Here is a 24,926-nt window from a genome sequence, read left to right on the forward strand (position 1 = left end):
AAATTGCAAAGATGCTGCCCCCTATAAGTTCATATGATCATAATATTAGCTTAAAAGGGATAGAACAAGCATGTTGATACTTAATTCATAGTCCTATGTTGGCAATTTGAGCCCTTAAGCTGAATACTAAACAGCAGTGCTTCATTTAATAGAAAATGCTCAGAATTTCCCATTTACAAATGACAGGAGTGACCCAGATATATGTGCCTATGATTCCAGTCCATTTCCAAAAGTTTTGTAGATATCTTCTCACACTGTTAAGTACAATTTGTACTTTTCACACTTGCTTGATTTTTATCTGGCTCTTTTAAAGTAGGTTGTGTTGGGCATTATTCAAGTGCAGTAAACAACCTCACATTTTAGGTTATTCATAAAAGCAGAAAATTAAAATGTTTGGAATAAATAGAACCCTGAAAATACACTGAAAATAAACGGAGTGAGCATACACATCACAGATATACTGTGTACAGTATTTTCCTCATTTCAAAAAGACTGATGATTGCAAAGTTTGAAATATCATCTGGTATTGGATCTACAACTTTACCACCACAATTTGTATCTAATTTCTGAAGATCTGGTCAATTGAGTTAATATGGACATATGCAGTGTACCACATCAATTACCAACATTTAAACTCATGGTACTTCTTAGAATTTGCCAACTCTTTCATTTTCAGTGCTTGCACAGTAGGCCAGTTTTAGAATCATCTTGAAAGGGTGATTATAGGTTGAAGTAAATGAATGTAATTGTAAATATATACATAGTATTAAAATAAATTAGTCATTCATTCATTGATTTTTTTCAACCCTGTTTCCATTATTTCTTTGTCAGGCACTTTCTGCTATAACTCAGAGAAAAAAAATGCATGAAAGTGTCTAGTCAGATGGAAATACACTTATAAGTAAAATAATTACCTTGAGAAAAACCTGAGAATCAAAATGATCTCTCAATGTTCTTGTTTTTTCTCTGTGACTACAATACAGTAACTGCATCATCCTAGCATTTTTCTCTTAAGCTTGCTAAAGTGTTCTTCAATAAATACTAAGTGGTATTTATTGAGCACTTACTGTATGCAGAGTGCACAGAGGACACAGAAGAAAGGCTTCTTGGATGAGATTTGGATTTAGTAGGGCTTTGAAGATGGGGAGAGGGAAGAGGTGTTCAGTAGGAGGTTAAGTGTGAGAAAGAGGGAAAAAAATGAAAGACTAAATCAAAGTTCAGTGAGTAGGTTGCTGTTAGGTGGAGAAGTTGTGTAGAATAGATTCTATGGGGAGAAAAAGAAGGATAGGCAGATAGGAGAGAGCTTACTGCCTTAAAAAGACTGTGCAGGGAATTTATGCTATGTGGAGCTGGGTGGGCAACCATTGGAGGTTTTTTCTTAGGACTTTTTTATTTTTAAATGATATTTGTTTTGCACTTACTATGAGCCAGGCACTGTTCAAAGTGCTGGGGTAGATACAAGCCAAGGACCATACTTTGCACACAATAAGCACTCAATAAATACCATTGATTGATTGATTTACAAAATTGAAAGACATGCACAAAATGATTTTTACAAAGTTACTATGGGTAGCAGAGTGAAATATGGACTGAGAAGGGGAGAGACTGGAGGCAGGGAGGTCAGTGAGGTGGCTGATGAAGTAGTTAATACCTAATATGTGAAATTTCTGCCATTCTAAATTCATATTTTCTGCAAGAAGCCTTCCCTGACTAATATCTTAATTCCCCACCCTTCTCTCTCCCTTCTGTGACACTTTTACACTTAAGGCAATACCTTTAATCCCTTTGATAACCACACAACCACCACAGCACTTATACGCAAAGCCTTGTACTCTGTTGCATTCTGTACCTGTAATGTATTTTAATGTTCATTTCCCTCACTAGAATATAAGCTCCTTGAAAGCAGTGACTATTTCTTCCTACCTTCTTTAGTCTTTGCTTTGTCAATAACTAGTTGCTCAATTAAAAAAATCAATTGATTAATTGCTCAGCAGTAGCATTCATTCAATTATGTTTATTTAACGCTTACTTTGTGCAGAGCACTGTACTAAGTGCTTGGAAAGTACAGTTCGGCAACAGATAGAGACAATCCCTACCCAACAATGGGCTCACAGCCTAGAAGGGGGAGACAGACCACAAAACTAAACAAGTAGACAGGCATCAAAAGCTTCAAAATAGATAGAATCATAGATATATTACACAGTTTGGAGTAAAATTAAAGGGCTAATTCTAGAGATATTGTGAAGGTAGACCCAACAGAATTTTGTGACAAACTGAACAACTGGGGTGAAGGAGAGAAGTGAATAGAGGATAATGCCAACGTTGTGGGCTTGAAATGGGAAGGATGATGGTATGGTCTCTGGGGATGGGAAAGTCCACAGAAGTACAAGGTTTGGATGAGAAATTGAGTCCTGTTGTAGATGTGTAAATCTGTGATGTTTTGCAATGAGTTCTTATAATAATAATAAATAATAATATATAAATATATAATAATCTTAATAATAATAATCTTAATAATAATATAATAATCTTCTAGACTGTGAGCCCACCTTCTAGAATGTGAGCCCACTGTTGCGTAGGGACCATCTCTATATGTTGCCAACTTGTACTTCCCAAGTGCTTAGTACAGTGCTCTGCACACAGTAAGTGCTCAATAAATATGATTGATTGATTATAATAGTCTTATGGGTTTTTTTAAACAAAAAAGGTGTTTTTTTTTTTCAGAAAATTGAAGTCCCATTTTCATTATAACACTAAATTCATAATACACACAATGATGAGCCCAGATGGTGCTCTTTTACTTCACATAGGGAAGACACATTTCTGAATTTCTTCCCCATATTATGAGCGATTGATCCAGATCTCTTCATGGGGATTCCGAAAATGGGATCAGGCAAGGTTGGATACCCCTTAGGTTAATGCACATTGGGAACAAGCTTTCCAAGGCTTTTCCATTCCCCATGTCAGCTTCCCAACTTGAGAATAACAGGGTGCACAAAGAACAGCTGAATAGTTTAGCTGACAGCATATAGGAGCTCCTCTGCTTTCAACCCACACTGAAGTCTCAAGCACCTGCAATCATAACAATACTAGTGGTATTTGCTAAGTGCTTTCTATGTGTCAATCAATTCTAAGCACTATGGTCGGTACGAGCAGGTCAGAAAGAGTTCCCATCCCACATGGGATACGCAGTCTAAATAGGGGGAGAGAACATGGATCAAATTAACATCTTACAGTTGAGGAAACTGAAAAACAGAGAATTAGTCAAGTTATTGGAAATGTACTGTATGCATAACACTGTACTGAGAGCTTAGGAGAGTACAACATAAGAGAGTTTGGGCATAAGACTAAGGGATGGAGGTGAATTATTCCAATCATTCATTCACCCTGAAGTCCTTTGAGAGCACTTGTCAACCCAGTGTTGTCTTACACAGCAGGGGAATCAGACTAAGTGGAGAACAACAGCCTTATAATGTGGCCCTGAAGTAATAAGGCAAAGTGAATTTAAAATTATCTGCAGTAATTATTGATCCCATTCATCAAATATGTTTGTTCATACTAAATAGAAGACTGTGTACAGAAATAAATACTGTTTATGTCCATTTGGCAGTCTTGCATGAAAGAAAAGTAAGAAGATGCATAATCTGTGGAATATGATTTGGGTTTTTTAAATATATTTGGAGAATATGAAGCAGGTTTTATTTTACATTTCAGAAAATGTATAATAAGTATTCTGTTATATTTTCTGGTTTGGCAATCAAAGCAAATGGATAAACACATATTTGATTCATGAAATTTGTGTGTGTGTGTGTGAGAGGGGTGAAGTAAATACATCTATACACCAATTCTGTTATAGACCATAAGTTTATGGGAAGGGAACATGTCCACTAATTCTGTTTTGTTGTGTTCTTAATCAAGGGTATTTATTGAGCCCTTACTAGAACAATGCAACTGAATTAGTGGATGTGTTCCCTGTTGTAATGAGCTTACAGTCTGGGGGGCCGGCGGGGGGGGGGGTGGGGGGGGGAGGTGCTTAGTACAGTGCAGACCAGAGCACAAGGGAAAGTACAATACCACTGATTGTCACTCATTTAATTGAGTATATATGACCTCAGCTGAGTGTTTACTATGTGCAGAGCACTGTACTAAACTCTAGGAGAGAACATTTTAGTGGAATTGGTAGGCACATTATCTGCCCGCTGGAAGTTATAGTTTAGTGTGGAGACAGATGTTAAAATCAATTGCAGATACATACATAGGTTCTGTGAGCCTGAGGGTTGGGTGAATAAGTAGTACAAATCCAAGTACGAGGGCGAAGCAGAAGAGTGGAGGAGGGGAAGAAATAAGGGTTTAGTTGGGGAAGCACTATGGTAGGTATGAGCAGGTCAGAAAGAATTCCCATCCCACATGGGATACACAGTCTAAATAGGGGGTGAGAACATGCATCAAATTAACATTTTACAGTTGAGGAAACTGAAAAACAGAGAATTAGTCATGTTATTGGAAACTTACTGTATGCATAACACTGTACTGAGAGCTTGGGAAAGTACAACATAAGAGAGTTTGGGCATAAGACTAAGGGATGGAGGTGAATTATTCCAATCATTCATTCACTCTGAAGTATCTCACTTACAGGAGATATGATTTTAATAAGGCTTTGAAGATGGGAAAAGTGATATTCTGTCAGAGACTATTTGAAGGAGAGTTTCCAGACCACAGAGGTTAAGGGATGTGGGACAGCAGTTAGCAGCAATGTAAAAGAGATGGAAGTACAGTGAGTAGGTTGGTATTTGAGAAACAAAGTGTGCAGGCTGGGTTGTAGTAGGATATGGAGAAGCTACATGACCTAGTGGATAGACCTAGACCTAGTGGCCTGGGAGTCAGTAGGATCAGAACCCAGGTCCTTCTTTGACCCTTGTCTGCTTTGTGACCTTGGACAACTCATTTCACTTCTACCTGCCTGAGTTACCTCATCTGTAAAATGGGGATTAAGACTGTGAGCTCTATGTGGGACATGGACGGTTTCCAACCTTAATAGTTTGTATCTTTCTTCATTCATTAATTCATTCGTACTCATTGAGCACTTACTGTGTGCTGAGCATTGCACTGAGCACATGGAAAGTACAATTCGGCAACAAAGACAATCCCTACGCAATGGAATCACAGTCTAGAAGGAGGGAGACAGACAGCAAAATGAAACAAAGTGGATAGGCATTAATAGCATCATAGATTATAGCATAGGCAGGCATTAATAGCATCATATCATTATAGATATATACACATCATTAATAAAATAAATAGAATGTTAAATATGTACATATATACCCAAGTGCTGTGGGGTGGGGAGGGGAGTAGAGCAGAGGGAGGGAGTTGGGGTGAAAGGGAGGGGAGGAGAAGCACAGAAATAGGGGGTCTCAGTCTGGGAAGGCCTCCTGGAGGAGGCAAGCTTTCAGTAGGGCTTTGAAGTGGGGAAGTGTGCTAGTTTGGTGGATGTGGGGAGGGAGGGCTTTCCAGGCCAGAGGGTGAAGGTGGGACATGCGAAAACGAGGCACAGTGAGGAGGTTAGCTTCAGAGGAGTGGAGTGTGCAGGCTGGGCTGTAGAAGGAGAGAAGGGAGGTGAGGTAGGAGGGGACAACGTGATGGAAAGCTCTGAAGCCAGTAGTGAGGCCAATACCCTGTGACTGGTACAATATAAGCACTTAACAGATACCATAAAAAAATTAGTGAGGTAAGATAGGAGGGAGCAAGGTGATTGATGCTTTAAAGCATCATTGGTTAGGAGTTTTTGTTTGATGCAGAGGTGGATGGTGTCTTGAGGACTAGAGAAACATAGACTGAACTTTTTTTTGTTTTTGGAAAAACTGTACCAGAGTGATGTATGGCCTTGAGTATGGTAAAACAGGAAGCAGGAAAGTAAGAAAGGCAGGGTAAGATAAGTGCATGGATTAACATGATAGCAGCTTGGATGGAGAGTTGAAGCCTGATTTTAGCAATGTTTTGAAGGATTTGGTGCAGATTAAAAATGTAGGTTGAATGAGAGAGATGATCAAGAATAACCCAAGGGTATGGGATGTGGGACAGGTAGAATGGTGGTTGTCTGTAGGCATGGAAAATTCATGGGGAGGACAAGGTTTTAGTGGAAAGATGAGTTCAGTTTTGGACATGTTAAATTTGAGGTTTCAGGGAGATATCTAAGTTGATGTGTCCTGAAGGCAGGAGGAAATGTGAGACTACAGAGAAGGAGAGAGGTGAGGGGCTGGAGATGTAGATATGGGAATCATCCACATAGATATGATAGTTGAAGCTATGGGAATTCTACAAGTGACTTGGTATAAATGGAGAATAGAACCTTGAAGGACACTCACGGTCCTTGTGGATGGCAAGGAGGATCCTGTGAAAGATTGAGAATGAGCACCCAGAGAGATAGGAGAACAGGAGAGGACAATGTCAGTGAAGACAAGGTTAGATAATATTTCCAGGAGAAGGGGGTGGTCTACAATGTCAAATGAATATGGAGGTCAAGCAGGGTTAGGATGGAGTTAAGGCCATTGGATTTGGCAAGGAGGTCTTTGGTGATGTTTGGTAGGGCAGTTTTTGTGGAGTAAAGGGGACAAAATCCAAGGGGTCAAGGAGAGATTTGGAGAAGAAAATGAGGTGAAAGCAACAGGTGTAGAGAACTTGCTCATGGAGTTTGGAGAGGAATGATAAGAGGAAGATGGGTTGACAATGGAGGGAGCATGGGGTCAAGGGAGGATTTTTTTGGCTAGGGGACCCATGAGTATGTTTGAAAACAATGGGGAAGAAACTGTTGAAGAGTGAAGAGTTGCAGGTGACTGTCATAGAGGAATGAAGGGAGGGGACAAGTGTTCTGATAAGTGTCAGAAGAGAAGGTGGAGGGGTTAGATTTTAAAAGGAGAATGTAAGCTCTGTCTAGACTGTAAACTCATTATGGGCAGGTAACCCGTGTGCTAATTCTGTTGTATTGTACTCTCCCAAGTATTTAGTACAGTGCTCTGAACTAAGAGCTCAATAAATACCACTGATTAATTGGCTGATTGAGATGGGAGATCTTCGCTTGAGATCATCGGTCCCACAGTCACAACATCGCTACATTCTGCTCTTCCCCCTCCATCCAAACTGCTACCATGTTAGTACAATCACTCATCCTATCCCACCTGGATTACTGAATCAGCCTCCTTGGTGACCTCCAGGCCTCCTATCTCTCCCTATCTGTCCCCACTCCGGTCCATACATCATTCTGTTTCCCGGATCACTTTTCTGCAAAAAATGTTCAGGACATGTTACCCCGCTCCTCAAAAAACTCCTGTGGTCGCCCATCCACCTCCACATGAAACAAAAACTACTCACCATTAGCTTAAAGCACTCCAAAACCTTGCCCCTTTCCCACCTCACCTCGCTACTTGCCTATTATAACCCAGCCTGTACACTTTGTTCTGCTAATGCTAACCTTTTCACTGTGTCTCACTGCCGAACAGTAGCCCACATCTTGCTTCTGGCCTGGAACGCCCTCCCTCCTCAAATCCTCTCCCTCCCTTCAAAGCCTTATTGAAGACACAACTCCTCCGGAAGACTCCCCCTTTTCCGCTTCTCCCACTCCCTTTTGTGTTGCCCTGACTTGCTCCCTTCCCTCCCAGCCCCACAGCACTTAAGTACATATCTGTAATCCCAGACTGAGCCCCCTCCTTCCTCTCCCCCTCATCCCCCTTCCCATCACCCCGCCTTACCTCCTTCCCCTCCCCACAGCAGCTGTATATATGTATATATATTTGTACGTATTTATTACTCTATTTTATTTGTACATATTTATTCTATTTATTTTACTTTGTTAATATGTTTTGTTTTGTTGTCTGTCTCCCCCTTCTAGACTGTGAGCCCTCTGTTGGATAGGGACCGTCTCTATATGTTGCCTACTTGTACTTCCCAAGCTCTTAGTACAGTGCTCTGCACACAGTAAGTGCTCAATAAATATGATTGAATGAATGAATGAATGTAATATATTAATGTTTGTCTCTCCCACTCTAGACTGTAAGCTTGTTTTGGGCAGAGAATGAGTCTGTTTATTGTTGCATTGTACTTTCTCAAGCACTTAGTGCAGTGCTGTGCCCACAGTAACTGCTCAGTAAATATGAATAAATGAATGATATACTGCTGGGTAAGATGGGAGAAACAAATAAGGGGCAGGAGGAGGGAGGGACTAGAGAGGAGCAGGGGAGATGTTAGTGAGATTATGCTAGAAGAACGAGTATACCCTAATGACAAGAATATGGATCTAGGAGCCAGAGAACCGGAGTTCTTAACCCTGCTCCTCCACTTCGCTGTGTGACGTTGAATAAAATACTTAACTTCTCTGTTCCTCAGTTATATCATTTGTAAACTGTTGATTAAGACATGTACTGCATCCAACCTGATTAACTTGTATCTACCCCAGTGCTTAGTATAATGCCTAGTACATCATACATGCTTAACAAATACCATTTTAAAAAGAGAGAGAAATGCTGACGATCTATAATTAACATGTTCTAAATCAACTTGTTTATCAACGCAAAATCAAGTTAGAGTTCTAAATCAATGTATGTCAGTCCTGGAAGTAAAATGTCCAAAAAAAACATATTTTTTTAAAAAAATCCATTTTTTTGAAGTTTAAACACAATTAATAATTGAGGTAGTAGAACACCTTAAATCTTTGTCCAATATTGTCATTTGGAAAATCTTAAGGACTCTCAGGATTATAAAAAAATTCAATCTCTTCTTTCCTCTTATAGTGTGAGAGGTCTTTGAGGAACCCCACTGCCATATTTAATTTTTTAGTTCTTCTTCTTCCAAGAACTGTAATAATTATGGTTGACTCCCTGATGTGTGAATGCAGTATAATACTGTAAAATATTTTTAGCATTTCACTAGGTTCTGTGACAAATAACATCAGATAAGATATAGAGTTTTTGTTTTAAATTGGTGTCATAAGCAAATCTAATTAAGCATGCACACTGACACTAAAATAGAACATTGTTTCCATAGAAACACATTAGCTAATTTACTACTTTTCTACGTGTCAATCAGTGGAACATTTGATGAAATAACTTCCATATTTGTATATGATGGCAGCCTGGCCTAGTAGAAAAAGCACAGTGCTAGGAGACAGGAGTCAGAGGTCATGGGTTCTAATCCTAGCTCCACCATCCCAGCTCCACCACTTGTCTCCTGTGTGCTGTGTCACTTCTCTGTGCCTGTTATCTAATCTGTAAAATGGGGATTAAGACTGTGAGCCCCACATGGGACAATCTGATTACCTTGTATCTACCCCAGAGTTTAGAACAGTGGTTTGCACATAGTAAGCGCTTAACAAATACCATCATCACCATCATCTACTGGGTTTCAATACTGACCTATTAGGTGGTTTCAGACAAGTCACTTAGCCCTCCTGGACATCAATTTCCTCATTTATAAAATGTGGGATTGTGCCTGAGCTCATGGCATAGCTAAGTTTAACGCACAATAAACACTTGACATTATTATTGTCATTATTGTATTTGTTAAGAGCTTACTATGTGTCGAGCACTTATCAAAGTGCTGTCAAGCACTTAACAAAGTGCTGTAAATACCATAATCATCTTATATGTGATGTCAATAACGAAATTCAGACAAACACTTCTGTCCTATTAGTGGCTGTATTCTATCTCCTAAAATCAGTCATTAGCTTCTAAAAAATTTTCAGCCTCTTGGACTTAATAGGCATGGTGTCTTAGAGGGAATTAGTTTTATATATATTTATATATTCTTACACGCAGCCAATAATCACTTAAATTGGGTTACTTTTAGTTCAACATAATGTTATCCATAAAATAGACAATCAGGAGGGGGAAAATAAATGTTATAATAATTTTGCTGTGGCGCATCCATTACTTTTGTTGAGCCCAGGACTCTGATTTCCAGAAACGAGTGACATAAAGAGCAAATGTGTTCCATGATGGGCTGGCATATTTTGTTTTATGAGACGTTATTCCAGTAAAATCTTTCAACTTGATATGACAAGTGGATGCTTTTTAATTGATACTGGTCTATCCGTCTCAGTCTGGAATTCTAGGTCAACTGATACAGTGGGCAGGGGCCAGTGGCAGGGAAGAGGGAAACAGGACTTTCCTTAAAGCTAAGAAGGAAGGAACCAGAATGACTGTAGCGGCTCACATGGTTTCCTCCAAAACCGAAGCGTGTGTGGGTGGCTCTGGATATGCTAATAATAATAATTATGGTATTTCTTAAGGGCTTACCTTGTTCCAGGCACTGTATTAAGCGCTGAGTATATAAAAGCAAATAGGGTTGGACTTCGTCCCCTGTCTCACGTGGACTCAAACCCCATTTTACAGATGAGGGAACTGAGGCCCAGAGATGTGAAGTGGCTTGCCCAAGGTCACAGAGCAGACAAGTGGTAGATGTGGGATTAGAACCCATCACCTTTGATTCCCAGGCCCATGCTCTGTCCAGTACACCAGGCTGACCCCCACAGCAGGGAAGACCCCAGCCTGGGCCACCTTAGCCGAGGTCCCAACTCAGGTTTTTGGAAGGGTTAGTGCTGCCTGAAGTCCGTCTTCCCACTCGTCAGTTGGGAGCCTGAGAGCACTGCAGAAGGGAAGGGACCAAAGCTTATCATCGTCAATCGTATTTATTGAGCGCTTACTGTGTGCAGAGCACCGTACTAAGCGCTTGGGAAGTACAAATTGGCAACACATAGAGACAGTCCCTACCCAACAGTGGGCTCACAGTCTAAAAAGGGGAGACAAAACCAAACGAAATAGAATAGATATGTGCAAGTAAAATAAATAAATAAATAGAGTAATAAATATGTACAACATATATACAGGTGCTGTGGGGAAGGGAAGGAGGTAAGGTGGGGCTCATGGAATGCTGACTATGCTACATTTGCCATTGTCACTCTGTGTGGGAGAAGACAGACATTTGTGCGTAAAGTTTCCACCACTGGACCCGGGAATAGAAAAGCCACTCTGTCAGAGGCATGGGGGATGATCCTCGCCACCTCCCCGCCCTCCCGCCCCCCAAAAAAGCAGGAAATAGCCGAAACTGAAGAGGCTCTGGACTAGCTCCTCCCTAGGATTTGTGTTGCCTGAAGTCCAGCATGAAATCAGGCAGCACTAGTCCTCGTGAAGATTTTGTAAAGATCTGCTCTGGCTCAGCCTGATATCCAGCTTGATCTCAGGCAGAGCAAACTCTTCTGAACAGCTAGTATAGTTTCAGTTTGCCCTGCTTTCCTGCTTTGAGGAGAGAGACAAAGGCTCTCTCCTCCCATTTGTGCATATCTTCATCCACACACCTTCATCCACACAAACTGGGGGCCATAGCAGTATCAACAGCCATCAGCAGGACTTTGTGAGGGGGATGGTCACCTTGTTGGTGCCAGATTGCATATATAATTGGCCAGGAGAGGTGGCTCCATTAGTAGAGCAGGGGAGCAGGCATTAGCCTGGTGTCAGATTGCAGTTTATGATGGGGAGGGGGTTGCATTGCCATGCTGGAGTGTAGTTCACCTCTTTGTCTTGGGATTGGTGTAATTGATAGACCATCCAGATAACTTCATAAAGCCAACTAGATGCCTCTTGTGCAAATCATACTCTGGTTTTAGACTCAGCAAATGCTCTCTTCTACTTTTTTCTCTGCCGCCGCCTTTCCCTGTCTCTTTTCTTTTCTCCATTTCCCTCTCCATCTTCTCCCTCTTATTTCTTCTAATAGTTTTAGCACCCACTTGATTCAATGCACTGTACTTACCATGCGCCTGGAAAGCACGGAATAAGAAATAAAACTTTCCTTGCCCACAGGAAATGTAAAAACACCAAGGTCTAGTGGACAGAGCATGGGCCTGAGATTTACAAGGACCTGGAGGCAGAAACCACCTGTATGCTGTGTATCAGCATGGCAGCAGTGGCTCAGTGGAAAGAGCCTGGGCTTGGGAGTCAAAGGTTTTGGGTTATGGGTTTAGTGACTTGCCCAAGGTCATGCAGAATAATAACATTAATAATACTACTACTAATAATAGTATTTGTTAAGCAGCATGGCTTGGTGGAAAGAGCATGGGATTGGGAGCCAGAGGTTATGGGTTCTAATCCTGGCTCCGCTACTTCTCAGCTGTGTGACTGTGGGCAAGTCACTTAACTTCTCTGTGCCTCAGTTCCTTCTTTTGTAAAGTGGGGATTAAGACTGTGAGCCCCCCATGGGACAAGGACAACCTGATTACCTTGTATCCCCCCAGCACTTAGAGCAGTGCTTAGGACATAGTAAGTGCTTAATAATAATAATGATAGCATTTGTTAAGCACTTACTACGTGCAAAGCACTGATCTAAGCGCTGGGGGGGATACAAGGTGATCAAGTTGTCCCACGTGGGGCTCACAGCCTTAATCCCCATTTTCCAGAAGAGGTAACTGTGGCCCAGAGAAGTTAAGTGTTTTGCCCAAAGTCACACAGCTGACAAGTGGTGGAGCTGGGATTAGAACCCATGACTCTGGTTCCCAAGTCCATGCTCTTTCCACCAAGCCACACTGCTTAACAAATATTATTATTATTATTATTATTATTATTCTGCATGACCTTGGGCAAGTCATTAAATTTCTCTGTGCCTCAGTTACTGCATCAGTAAAATGGGGATTAGGAATGTGAGCCCTATGTGGGACATGGACTATGTCCACCTGGATTAGCTTGTATCTACTCCACAGTTTAGAACAGTGCCTCAGACATAGTTAGCACTTAGCAGCTACCGTTAAAAAAAATGACCGTGACTAAATTAAACTCAATTTAACTCACCTTAGTCTACCGTTGACCACAACCCTTTTCATGTTTCATTCCTTTTGTTTACACTGAACTTTCTCATCTGTCCTATGAAAAGGAGAAAAGGACAATTCACCCTGTCAGGGTCATATTAACTATTTGAATCATTCATTCATTCAGTCGTATTTATTGAGCACTTACTGTGTGCAGAGCACTGTTCTAAGCACTTGGGAAGTACAAGTACAAGTAGAGAAGCAGCGTGGCTCAGTGGAAAGAGCACGGGCTTTGGAGTCAGTAGCCATGGGTTCAAATCCTGGCCCCGCCAACTGTCAGCTGTGTGACCTTGGGCAAGTCACTTAACTTCTCTGGGCCTCAGTTACCTAATCTGTAAAATTGGGGTTGACTGTGAGCTCCCCGTGGGACAATCTGATCACCTTGTATCCCCCCGGTGCTTAGAACAGTGCTTTGCACATAGTAAGCACTTAATAAATGCCATGATTATTATTATTATTAAGTAAGAAACATATAGAAACAGTCCCTACCCAACAACGGGTTCACAGTCGAGAAACATTTAATGCCACAGCTTCAGAACTAGACGCTCCACATCCCCACTACAGGAGTATGTGTCTCTCCCTCTCCTACTCTACCCCTTCTCTGCTTCTGTAAGTCACTTCCTGACTCTCCTGTCTAAAACAACAGAGCAGTCTCAGTCTAGAGATTGTTATAATGATCTAGTGGCTTGCACAGTGCTGTTTTCACTTTTTTGGCCCCTGCCAGTTATTTATCTTACTGGAAGAGAGGGTGCATCCAGCAAGATGGTAGGCAGGAAAGCAGCATATGTGAAGTTGAATTTTACAGGAATTTCATGTATAAGTCCCATTTTATCACCAAAATGGAGGTCTTTGCAGCCCATGTCAGCCAGATGTTTCCATGATCCCTATTGTACCTGTTTATGTAATACTTTAGATACTAGTTCTGTCAGAGATTTTCAACACCAGTGGCACGGCCGCAGAAGATATTCCCCTACTTCTGGATATTTCAGCTCCCCCAACCAAGGTAATATGTGTATCAGACTATAAAATATATAACAAGGAGAAGACCATATACTCTGAGGCAGGGACATGTGTGAATAAAGCAGATAAAGGTGAAAACACTGGAAAGGGTGAGAGTGACCGACATGTCCTGACTTCTGGGAACATTTGAGCTTTATTTGGAGGATAATTCCACCTGGGAAGGGATTCTGCTTTAGATTGCCTCGTGCTTGTGATCCACCCCTTCTCTTGATCCCCTGTGAGGGAGGGATTTAGCCCTGTGCCATTAATTCATTTATTCAGTCACATATATTGAACACTTAGAGCTATGTACTAAGCGCTTGGGCGAGTATAATACAACAATAAACAGATATGAGCTAGCTGTCTAGAGGGAGGAGACAGACATCAGTACAAATAAATAAATTACAGATATATTTGTAAGTGCTTTGGGTCTGGGAATGAGGAAGAGCAAAAGGAGCAAGTCAAGGTGATGCAAAAGGGAGGAGGAGAAGAGGAAAGGTGGGGCTTAGTCTGGGAAGGCCTCTTGGAGGAGATGTGCCTTCAATAAGGCTTTGAAAAGTGGGAGAGTAATTGTCATATTGACGAGGGAGGATGTTCCAGGAAGAGACAGGACGTGGGCTAGGGGTCAGTGGTGAGATAGGCAAGATTGATAGCACTAACAATTAGAAGGTTAGCACTAGCGGAGCCGAGTTTGCCGGCTGGGTTGTAGAAGGAGAAAGTAGCAAGTTGAGGTAAAGGGGGCAAGGTGATTGAATGCTTTAAAGCCAATGGTGAGGTGTTTTTCTTTGATTTGGAAGTGGATGGGCAACCACTGGAATTTTCTGAAGAGCAGGCTGACAAGTCCTGAACACTTTTGTAGAAAGATGGGCAGCAGAGTGAAGTATGGCCTCGAGCAGAGACAAAGGAGGCTAAGAGGTCAGCAAAGAGGCTGATGTAGTAATCCAGGCAGGATAGGATGAGTGATTGTATTATTGTGGTGGCAGTTTGATGGAGTGGAAAGTATGGATTTTAGCTAGTTGTGAAGGTGGAACTGACATGATTTAGTGATGGTCGAACCTGTGGTTTGAATCAAGGATACCACGAAGGTGTCCATGAAATGATACCTAATAAAATCAATCATTGATATTTCTTTAGCACTTACTATGCCCAGAGCCCTGTACTGAGCAATGCAGTATATATGGAAAGTTATCTAGCCCCAGGATTCCAAGATGAGGCAGTGAGAAGTGAAATAATTGCTGCTTTTACCATATAAGCTTAGCAGTATAGATATATCCTCTGATCCTTCAGTTTTCTTTATCCAGAGTTGCCAGTAGGTGGCTATAGGAGTTGGGATAAATATGTTACTGTATTGTGGTAATAATAATTGTACTATTTGCTAAATGCTTACTATGTGCCAAGCACTGTTCTAAGTGCTGGAGTAGATACAAGGTAATCAGGTTGTCCTACGTGAGGTTTAAAGTCTTAATCCCCATTTTGCAGATGAGGTAACTGAGGCACAGAGAAGTTAAGGAGAAGCAGTGTGGCTCAGTAGCAAGAGCCTGGGCTTGGGAGTCAAAGGTCATGGGCTCTAATCCCAGGTGTGCCACTTATCAGCTGTGTGACTTTGGGCAAGTTACTTAACTTCTCTGTGCCTCAGTTACCTCATCTGTAAAAGGGGGATTAAGACTGTGAGCCCCACGTGGGACAACCTGATTCCCTGGTATCTACCCCAGCGTTTAGAACAGTGTTTGGTACATAGTAAGTGCTTAACAAATCCCATAATTAGTATTAATTATTATTATTAGGTGACTTTCCCAAGGCCATACAGCAGACAAGTGGCGGAGCCGGCATTAGAATACATTTCCTCTGATTCCCAGTACCGTAATCTTGCCACGAGGCCATGCTGTTTCCCTACTCACCACCGCATTTTATATAATACCAATCTACTCATTGTCCCTTGCACACACCTCAATAACCCTAACCCTTTGTTCAAACCCACCCCCTTTCAGAAACTCCCTCCCCTTTCGTATCTGAAAGACCATCACTTTCCCCATTGTCCAAGTCCTAGTGAAATAATATCTCCCCCAGGAAATCTATCCAGATTAAGATCTCATCCACCCATCCTTTTTCCCTCCCTAACCGCCTCTCCCATTCCTTTAGTTCCACCCCAAAGCACTTAGGTATTTACCCTCTCATATCCATTCCTACAGCATTCATGTACATGTCCTTATACTCAATTGTTGCCTTACCTGCAATTTATTTTAATATGTATCCCCCATTAGACTGTAAGTTCCTTGAAGATGGGGATCATATTCGCAAACTCTATATACTCTTTTTGATTATTCAGTGACATTCATTGACCACTTACTATGTGCAGAACTCTCTACTAAGCTCTTGGAGAGTACAACACAATAGAGTAGGTAGATGGGTTCCCTGCACATGAGGAGCTGCCAGTTTTGTAATAATAATAATAATAATAATAGCATTTATTAAGCGCTTACTATCTGCAAAGCATTGGAGAGGTTACAAGGTGATCAGGTTGTCCCACCGGGGTCTCACAGTTTTAATCCCCATTTTACAGATGAGGTAACTGAGGCACAGAGAAGTTAAGTGATTTGCCCAAAGTCACACAGCTGACAATTGGCAAAGCCGGCATTTGAACCCATGACCTCTGACTCCAAAACCTGTGCTCTTTCCACTGAGCCACGCTGCTTCTCTACACTGCTAAGTGCTACACTGCTAAGTGCTCAATACATTACTAAAGACAGAGTAAGTTCCCAATAAATACCATTGACTGATTGATGCCAATGAAATCACGGTGCCGAAGCAAGCTGATTAAACTTCCAGCCTGCAGCACCTACACTCCCTCTATAGACAGAGACCATAATAATGGAGTTTCTGGCAATACAGAGTGTTGTTGCCTTGTGTCTAAAGATATGACAGCAGAATTCAAAACCCAAACCCAGTCAATAGTAGCATGAAACTTCCTGTGGCCCGAAGGCAAAGTTGTTCTGGACATTATACCATTTTGGAGTATCAGTGTATTTTATCTTGATTTCCTGCATTTTGGGCTCCAGGGAAATGCAGTGTTCCACTGGGATCCCTATCCTGGGCCAGCACACTTGAATCAAAGGACTCCCCATGTCATGACAATCTCCTTCATTAATAAAGGGCTGTGCTTAGTTTAAAATTATCCTGTTCATTCCCAACTTCCCTCCAGCCCTGCCTTTACCAGAATAGTTGTATTCCTTATTCACTGTACAGCCAATAATATAAAAGTGTGGTTACTGCTGAAATCTATATTCTATTGTCATAACTAAAATGCTAAAAATGTTAGAAATGAGCTTCACACCTGTTTTGTGTTTAGAAACATTTGTGTTCATCCCTTAATAGACTTGTTTACTTGTCATAAGAAAGGGGCTTTAATAAGGCACCAAAAATAAAATAAGCCATTTTAAGTAACTGAAAGAGAATTGGGATAGAGAAGCTAGAGTTAGTGTCCGTGTTCATAGCCTCCATAGTATTTTAGGGCACCATATAGAGTGGAGCTAATGGACTGTCATAGAACAGAATGTTAGGCTTTATCTTGAGAGGAAATTTATAATTAAACCAACCCAATTGCAGTCCTACCATTATCATCAATAGTGGATCCCTATATTGTTTCTTCAAACTCAAGTGTGTCATTATTATCTCCTGCCAGCTAATCATCAGTGTATAATGACTCTACTAACTGTTCTAAAACCCATTTGTCATCATTTTTTCATTTCTCTCTAATAGACTCATCCATTCTAATGGGTTTCCAAAACTATAGTTTACTGTTAAATATCAGTTTAACTCAAGGTTGATTTTAGTCATGGATTCCCAAAAGAAGATAGAAAGCCATCTGGCTGGGGAAAAAAAAAAATATCTGCACCTTGCTGAATCAATAGAGATTTCTTGTGTGCCAAAATGGAAATGTGCAGAGTCAAAGCAACCCACTTTAATAGCTCATATTAGTATAATATTTTATAGATTTTAACTAAGACAAGATTTTATGCTATTGAAGATACATTATTTGCTAGATCTAGGAAGCCCAATTAAGGGCAGTTGCCTTTTAAATGTTGCCTTCTAAAGTTTGTTGCTCTCTTTTTAGTTGCATGCCAGGATTTACTGGAAAAAACTGTGAGGAAACAATTGACTACTGCCGGCTGCTCAGTATCAACTGTCTGAATGAAGGATTGTGTTTCAATATAATTGGAGGATTCCAAGTAAGTAATTTAATACATGGTAAACGAATTCTGCTCCTCAAAGTACAAAAGCTCCAGTCAGCCAGAGCTGCAGAAACATTTATTAATCTAGGAGAAGAGAAGAACATATATTCATGCATATGTTATTTATTTAAATCAATAATGCAAGACACATAAAGTCTAGTAATAGGGTTTTTTGACTGCTTTCCTACAAGATTTATTATTTCTCAATCAAGCAAGTAAATAGATTGTGTTAGTATAAAAAAAGCTAATTATATCCTGATGTTATAAACTCACATAGATAAAAATAGTAGACCTTTTCCCTAGCTTTTTTTTAGAAAAGGATAAGACCTTATAAACAAACAAATCCAGAAAATTACCTTATTATGACAAGATAGAATGGGTCAATTGTTGTTAATATTTCAGAGAAGTGCTGAGGCATTGTGCAATTACATTGAGGAGAGAACAAGAATTAATGGAAGCTGGAGTTATAGGGAAATGTATGCTGTTTTCCCCAAATTAAGGTATTGATTATCATGAATATCAATTACCTACATTATTAATAGTATATACATATATATATATATGTATATATATATATATATATATCCCATCATATACCTCACACTGAGAAGCAGTGTAACCTAGTCGATAAAGCACAGGCCGGAGAGTCAGAAAGATCTGGGTTCTAATTTCGACTCTGCCACTTGTCTGTTGTGTGATCTTGGGCAAGTCACTTCACTTCTCTGTGCCTTAGTTACCTCATCTGTGAAATGGGGATTAAGACTATGAACCCTATGCGGGACAGGACTAAGTCTGACCTGATTACCTTTTATCTGTCCCAATGCTTAGAACAGCATTTGGCACTTAGTAAGAGCTTAATAAATACCACAATTATTATTATTATCCAGTTCTCCTAAAATAGAAGAGTTGCATTCTTGTAAAACCAGGTCTTAAGAAACACTTGCATTGGAGTACTTACCCATTTTAAAGCAATGTGAACCAGTGTAAAAAGCAGAGGACTAGAGGTTAGGAGGGTTTATACAATACAGGTCTGCATTGCCAAAGGAACGTTGGATTGAATTATGACTATCTCTGGGTGTCCATGTTTGCTTATACTCCACCCAATTGCTCATTATGGAGTACTTGGCCTCAAAAAATGGTTGTAGTTTAAAATCATTACTGCTACCATTATGGTATTTGTTAAATACTTATTGTGTATCAAGCATCAACCTTTTGCATCACTCTGATTTACTCCTTTTATTCATCCCTCCCTCAACCCCACAGCACTTATTCATAATTTATTAATTTATATTAATGTCTAACCTTATAGACTGCGAGCTGCTGCGGGCAAGGAATGTGTCTACCGACTCTGTTATATTGTGCTCTCCCAGGCACTTAGTACAGTACTCTGCATGCAGTGTTACGTCCCAGTAGACTAAAGTAGGGATGGGGCGGTGGGGAGAAGTTTGTGACAGTTACAGATGCAACAAACCATGATATTCAGTATCACAGAAAGAAAACATGTATTCATTTACAGAAAAACAAGTGCAACAAATCCTGCTTCTGTTAAATCCTTAATCCAGGGCCAGTGAGAGCTCTGACACTATTTAAACCCTCAACCCAGGGGCACTGAGAACTTCCTCCCGTGGGTCATCAGTCCTGTTCCGTGTTCAGATCCTTAACGGGCCTGACCGGCACTGGCATCCCCCCTCCAAAAGGTCCCACAGCCCGGGCTGTCCCTCTGCCTCCCATCCTCTCCCTGCCCCAGAGCTCTTATGCACATAAAATAATAATAATAATGACATTTATTAAGCACTTACTATGTACAAAGCACCGTTCTAAGCGCTGGGGAGGTAACAAGGTGATCAGGTTGTCCCACTGGGGGCTCACAGTCTTAATCCCCATTTTACAGATGAGGTAACTGAGGCACAAAGAAGTTAAGTGTCTTGCCCGAAGTCACACAGCTGACAATTTGGGGAGCCAGGATTTGAACCCATGACCTCTGACTCCAAAGCCCGGGCTCTTTCCACTGAGCCACGCTGCTTCTCATAGCCATGCTGCTTCTCATCTGTAATTATGTATGTAACTGTAATTTTATTTATTTATATTGATGTCTCTCTCCCCGCCTCGCCTACCCCAGACTGTTGGCGGGGATTGTCAATCTTTATTGCTGTATTGCACTTTCCCAAGCGCTTAGTACACTGCCCTGCACACAGTAAGCACTTAATACTAATTAATATTTAACTGTGTATGTATGTATACATATATAATTTTATTTATGCATATTAATACCTGTTTACTCGTTTCTGTCTCCCCTGTCTCCCCCCTTCTAGACTGTAAGCCCGTTGTGGGCAGGGATTGTCTCTCTACATTGCTGACTTGTACTTTCCAAGCGCTTAGTACAGTGCTCTGCACACAGCACTGAATGAATACGATTGAATGAATGAATAAGTACAGTTGAATGAATGAGGACAGAGAGCAACCAAGGGCTGAGCCCAACGCTAGCATCCCCTCATTCATTCATTCATTCAATCATATTTATTGAGCGCTTACTGTGTGCAGAGGACTGTACTCAGCGCTTTCGGATGGTCCCCTCGGCTCGGGATAACGCATGGCTTAGTGGCAAGAGTATGGGTTTGGGCTTATTTATTTTGTTAATGATGTGCATATAGCTATAATTCTATTTGTTCTGACAATTTTGATACCTCTCTACATGTTTTGTTTTGTTGTCTGTCTCCCCTTTCTAAACTGTAAGCCCATTGTTGGGTAGGGACCATATCTATATGTTGCCGTCTTGTACTTCCCAAGCGCTTAGTACAGTGCTCTGCACACAGTAAGCGCTCAATAAATACGATTGAATGAATGAATGAATGAGTCAGAGGTCATGGGTTCTAATCCCGGCTCCGTCATTTGTTTGCTGTGACCTTGGGCATGCCACTTAACTTCTCTGGGCCTCAGTTACCTCATCTGTAAAATGGGGATGAAGACTGTGAGACCCATGTGGGACAATCTGTTTACCTTGTATCTACCCCAGCACTTAGAACAGTGCTTGGCATATAGTAAGCGCTTAACAGGTACCATCATTATTATTATCATTATAACGCGGTTGTCCTTTTGAATAATAGCAAGCAGCAGCGACAGTCGTTTCTCCCTCAGCCTTTATACCATATTGCCTCTAGTGCTGTACTTAGAAACTCTGCTGATATTTTAGTTTTCAGTCGTGCTAAAGGAAAATTGTCTGGAATTTAGCTCACTATTTCTCTCCTGAAGAACATTTGCAGTGAGAGTAGGGAAAAACCACTAAACTACACTTCCATTTTACTAGGAAACATGAACCTCATCTTTCTTCCGTTATAGGAATATCAGGTAGAAGGGAAGAGGAAAGAAAACTAGCTGTTCAATTGTTTTGATACTCATGGTCTTGTTTTTAGTGTCCCAAGTTGCCAAGAAGTGTTCTAGGATAGATTGGGGTGCCTAGGAAATGTCACTGATCCCATTAATATATTCAGTTTTCTGCTAAGTAGTCAAGCCATCTCATCTCAACACTTGTAGTGGCTGCCACATATTTAAGGGTTTTACATAACGCAAAGATACTCAAGCTCATCCAGCGTTTAGAACAGTGTTTGGCACAGAGTAAGTGCTCAACAAATGCTAACATTTTTAATATAGGCAGGGAATGCAGCTACCTAACCAGGGTAGCCTGTTATATTGTACTCTCCCAAGCGCTTAGTACAGTGCTCTGCACACAGTAAGCACTCCATAAATATGACTGATTGAAGGAGGATCCTGATAGCTGTAACCCGAGGAGTGGAATTCTGGCCACTGAATAGCCAATTTTCCTCTGCTTTCTCCTTGGGGCTATTGGTTTGGGGGAGGAAAAAGTTCCCAGCAGGGGATGGGCAGGCAACACCTTATCAAACTGGTCCACACCCAACTCTTAGAACAGTGTTATTCATACTTGATTGCAAGGATGAATAGTTTTATCATAAGGTTGTGACCTGAACTGTTTGTGTCATTAGATCTGCCACAGCCAGAACTATCTCAGTAGCTTAAAATGTCACTTTCTTGCAGCAAAACCTAATTGTCCTTTCGAATAATACCAAGCAGCAGCGACAGTCGTTTAGTCGTTTCCATTTTACTAGGAAACATGAACCTCATCTTTCTTCTGTTATAGGAATATCAGGTAGAAGGGAAGAGGAAAGAAAACTAGCTATTCAATTGTTTTGATACTCATGGTCTTGTTTTTAGTGCTTGTTAGGTGCCTGTAGATTTAGGAAACCAAAGTAAGTCCATCTTGCTCTGGAGTTTAAAATCAGTTTAAACTAATTCAGAAAAACTAATCTTCAGTTTATTTAGCAAAGCATGACGTTGTTCTGTACCAATCCCCGAGCAATTGAAATATATGGCTTATGCTCATGCAGAACATTTTCAGTCAACCAGTCAATGGTATTGGAGCATTGAGGGTGTCCTGAGCACAGTTCCTTCTTTGTTTCTTATCAAAACCTTCGGATATATATATTTCCTGTGATCATGGAATCTCTGTTAATTGTATTCCACTTCCCTATCTTTGGAGCTGATTATTTTGTTGTCTGCCTCCCCCTTCTAGACTGTGATCCCGTTGTTGGGTAGGGGCCGTCTGTATATGTTGCTGACTTGTACTTCATTCATTCATTCAATCGTATTTATTGAGCGCTTACTGTGTGCAGAGCACTGTATTAAGCGCTTGGGAAGTACAAGTTTGCAACATATAGAGACGGTCCCTACCCAACAGCGGGCTCACAGTCTAGAAGGGGGAGACAGACAACAAAACGTATAAACCAAATAGAATAAATATGTACAAGTAAAATAAATAGAGTAATAAATATGTACAAACATATATACAGGTGCTGTGGGGAGGGGAAGGGGGAGTAGGGGGAGAGGAAGAAGGGGGCTCCGTCTGGGAAGGCCTCCTGGAGGAGGTGAGCTCTCAGTAGGGCTTTGAAGGGAGGAAGAGAGCTAGCTTGGCGGATGTGCGGAGGGAGGATGTGGGAGGGGGTCGACAGCGGAACAGGCAAGAACGAGGCACTCTTCCCAAGCGCTTAGTACAGTGCTCTGCACACAGCGCTCAATAAATACGATTGAATGAATGAACTACTACTATATTTATTTTGTTAATGATGTGCGTATAACTATAATTCTAACTCGCCCCCTCCTACCTCACCTCCCTTCTCTTCTTCTACAGCCCAGCCCGCACCCTCCGCTCCTCCACCGCTGATCTCCTCCCCGTACCTCGCTCTCGCCTGTCCCGCCATCGACCCCCGGCCCACGTCATCCCCCGGGCCTGGAATGCCCTGCTCCCTCTGCCCATCCGCCAAGCTAGCTCTCTTCCTCCCTTCAAGGCCCTGCTGAGAGCTCACCTCCTCCAGGAGGCCTTCCCAGACTGAGCCCCTTCCTTCCTTTCCCCCTCGTCCCCCTCTCCATCCCCCCATCTTACCTGCTTCCCTTCCCCACAGCACCTGTATATATGTATATATGTTTGTACATATTTTTTTTACTTTATTTATTTATTTATTTATTTATTTATTTTATTTGTACATATCTATTCTATTTATTTTATTTTGTTAGTATGTTTGGTTTTGTTCTCTGTCTCCCCCTTTTAGACTGTGAGCCCACTGTTGGGTAGGGACTGTCTCTATATGTTGCCAATTTGTACTTCCCAAGCGCTTAGTACAGTGCTCTGCACATAGTAAGCGCTCAATAAATACGATTGATGATGATGATGATGATGATGATAATTCTATTTATTCTGACGGTCTCCATAGTTTGTTTTGTTGTCTGCCTCCCCCTTCTAGACTGTGAGCCCGTTGTTGGGTGGGGACCGTCTCTATATGTTGCCGACTTGTACTTCCCAAGGGCTTAGTACAGTGCTCTGCACACAGTAAGCGCAATATATACGATTGAATTAATGAATGAATATATTGGTTGCCCGTTACACTGAGCTTCTCCCGCATAATACTGGCCCTTATCTACCAACTAGAGTCCCATTGTCTTCGGCCTGTATATATGTATATATGGTTGTACATATTTCTTACTCTATTTATTTTACTTGTACATATCTATTCTATTTTATTTTGTTAGTATGTTTGGTTTTGTTCTCTGTCTCCCCCTTTTAGACTGTGAGCCCACTGTTGGGTAGGGACTGTATAGGTTGCCAACTTGTACTTCCCAAGCGCTTAATACAGTGCTCTGCATACAGTAAGCGCTCAATAAATACGATTGATTGATTGATTCGGCCCTTAAAAAAGTAAACATCTCACCCACACTCCTGCGGATGTGTCAACATTTAGATCTTCGCTTGGAGCCACTAGGTCTGACTCACCTGTGATCACAGGAAGCGATAGGCCTAAAGGCATTTAATTCAACAAGGTGTTCAGCGAGGTGCAAATTACATGCTTCACTCCACCCGTGCCCATAGGCATACCGATTTCTGAGGATTAGTACCAGTTTGGGGGCTCTGTGGTCACTCATTCATCTCAAGCAGCCCCTGCATAGAGACAGGCAGCGGGAAGTTTAGCAGATTATACAAAACAAGGAAAACAACAGCAGAAACACATATAGGATTAACTGTGATGTGGGTAGCAGTCTGTGCTGCTCGGGAAATCGGAGGTGGTGGAGAAAATGAGCATCGGAAAAACAGACCCAGCAAGGGATGCTGTTCTGCTCCTGCTCGGAAACCGGAGGTGGGGGAGAAAAAGAGCATCGGAAAAATACACCCAGACAAAGGTGGGGATCCTTTCTGGGCGGATTTCCATTTCGCCCATCCAAATTGAATCGGGGTTTTCTCTTGTCATAGGCCATTCTGCCTTCTCGAGTTTGGAAGGAAAAAGGCTGGCCTC

At 41.4% G+C, this 24,926-nt stretch overlaps 1 protein-coding gene across 1 annotated transcript in view; it reads left to right on the forward strand.

The window, feature by feature from the left end:
• The window catches only part of EYS (eyes shut homolog), a 136,539-nt gene that overhangs the window by 54,193 nt on the left and 57,420 nt on the right, over window positions 1–24,926 (forward strand). Inside the window, exons 5-6 of the mRNA XM_038745845.1 lie at window positions 17,955–18,069; window positions 24,670–24,813. Coding sequence (XP_038601773.1) covers window positions 17,955–18,069; window positions 24,670–24,813 — 259 coding nt within the window. The remainder of the gene's footprint in view (window positions 1–17,954; window positions 18,070–24,669; window positions 24,814–24,926) is intronic.

Source organism: Tachyglossus aculeatus, chromosome 1 (genome assembly GCF_015852505.1).
Source record: "Tachyglossus aculeatus isolate mTacAcu1 chromosome 1, mTacAcu1.pri, whole genome shotgun sequence".
Lineage (NCBI taxonomy): Eukaryota > Metazoa > Chordata > Mammalia > Monotremata > Tachyglossidae > Tachyglossus > Tachyglossus aculeatus.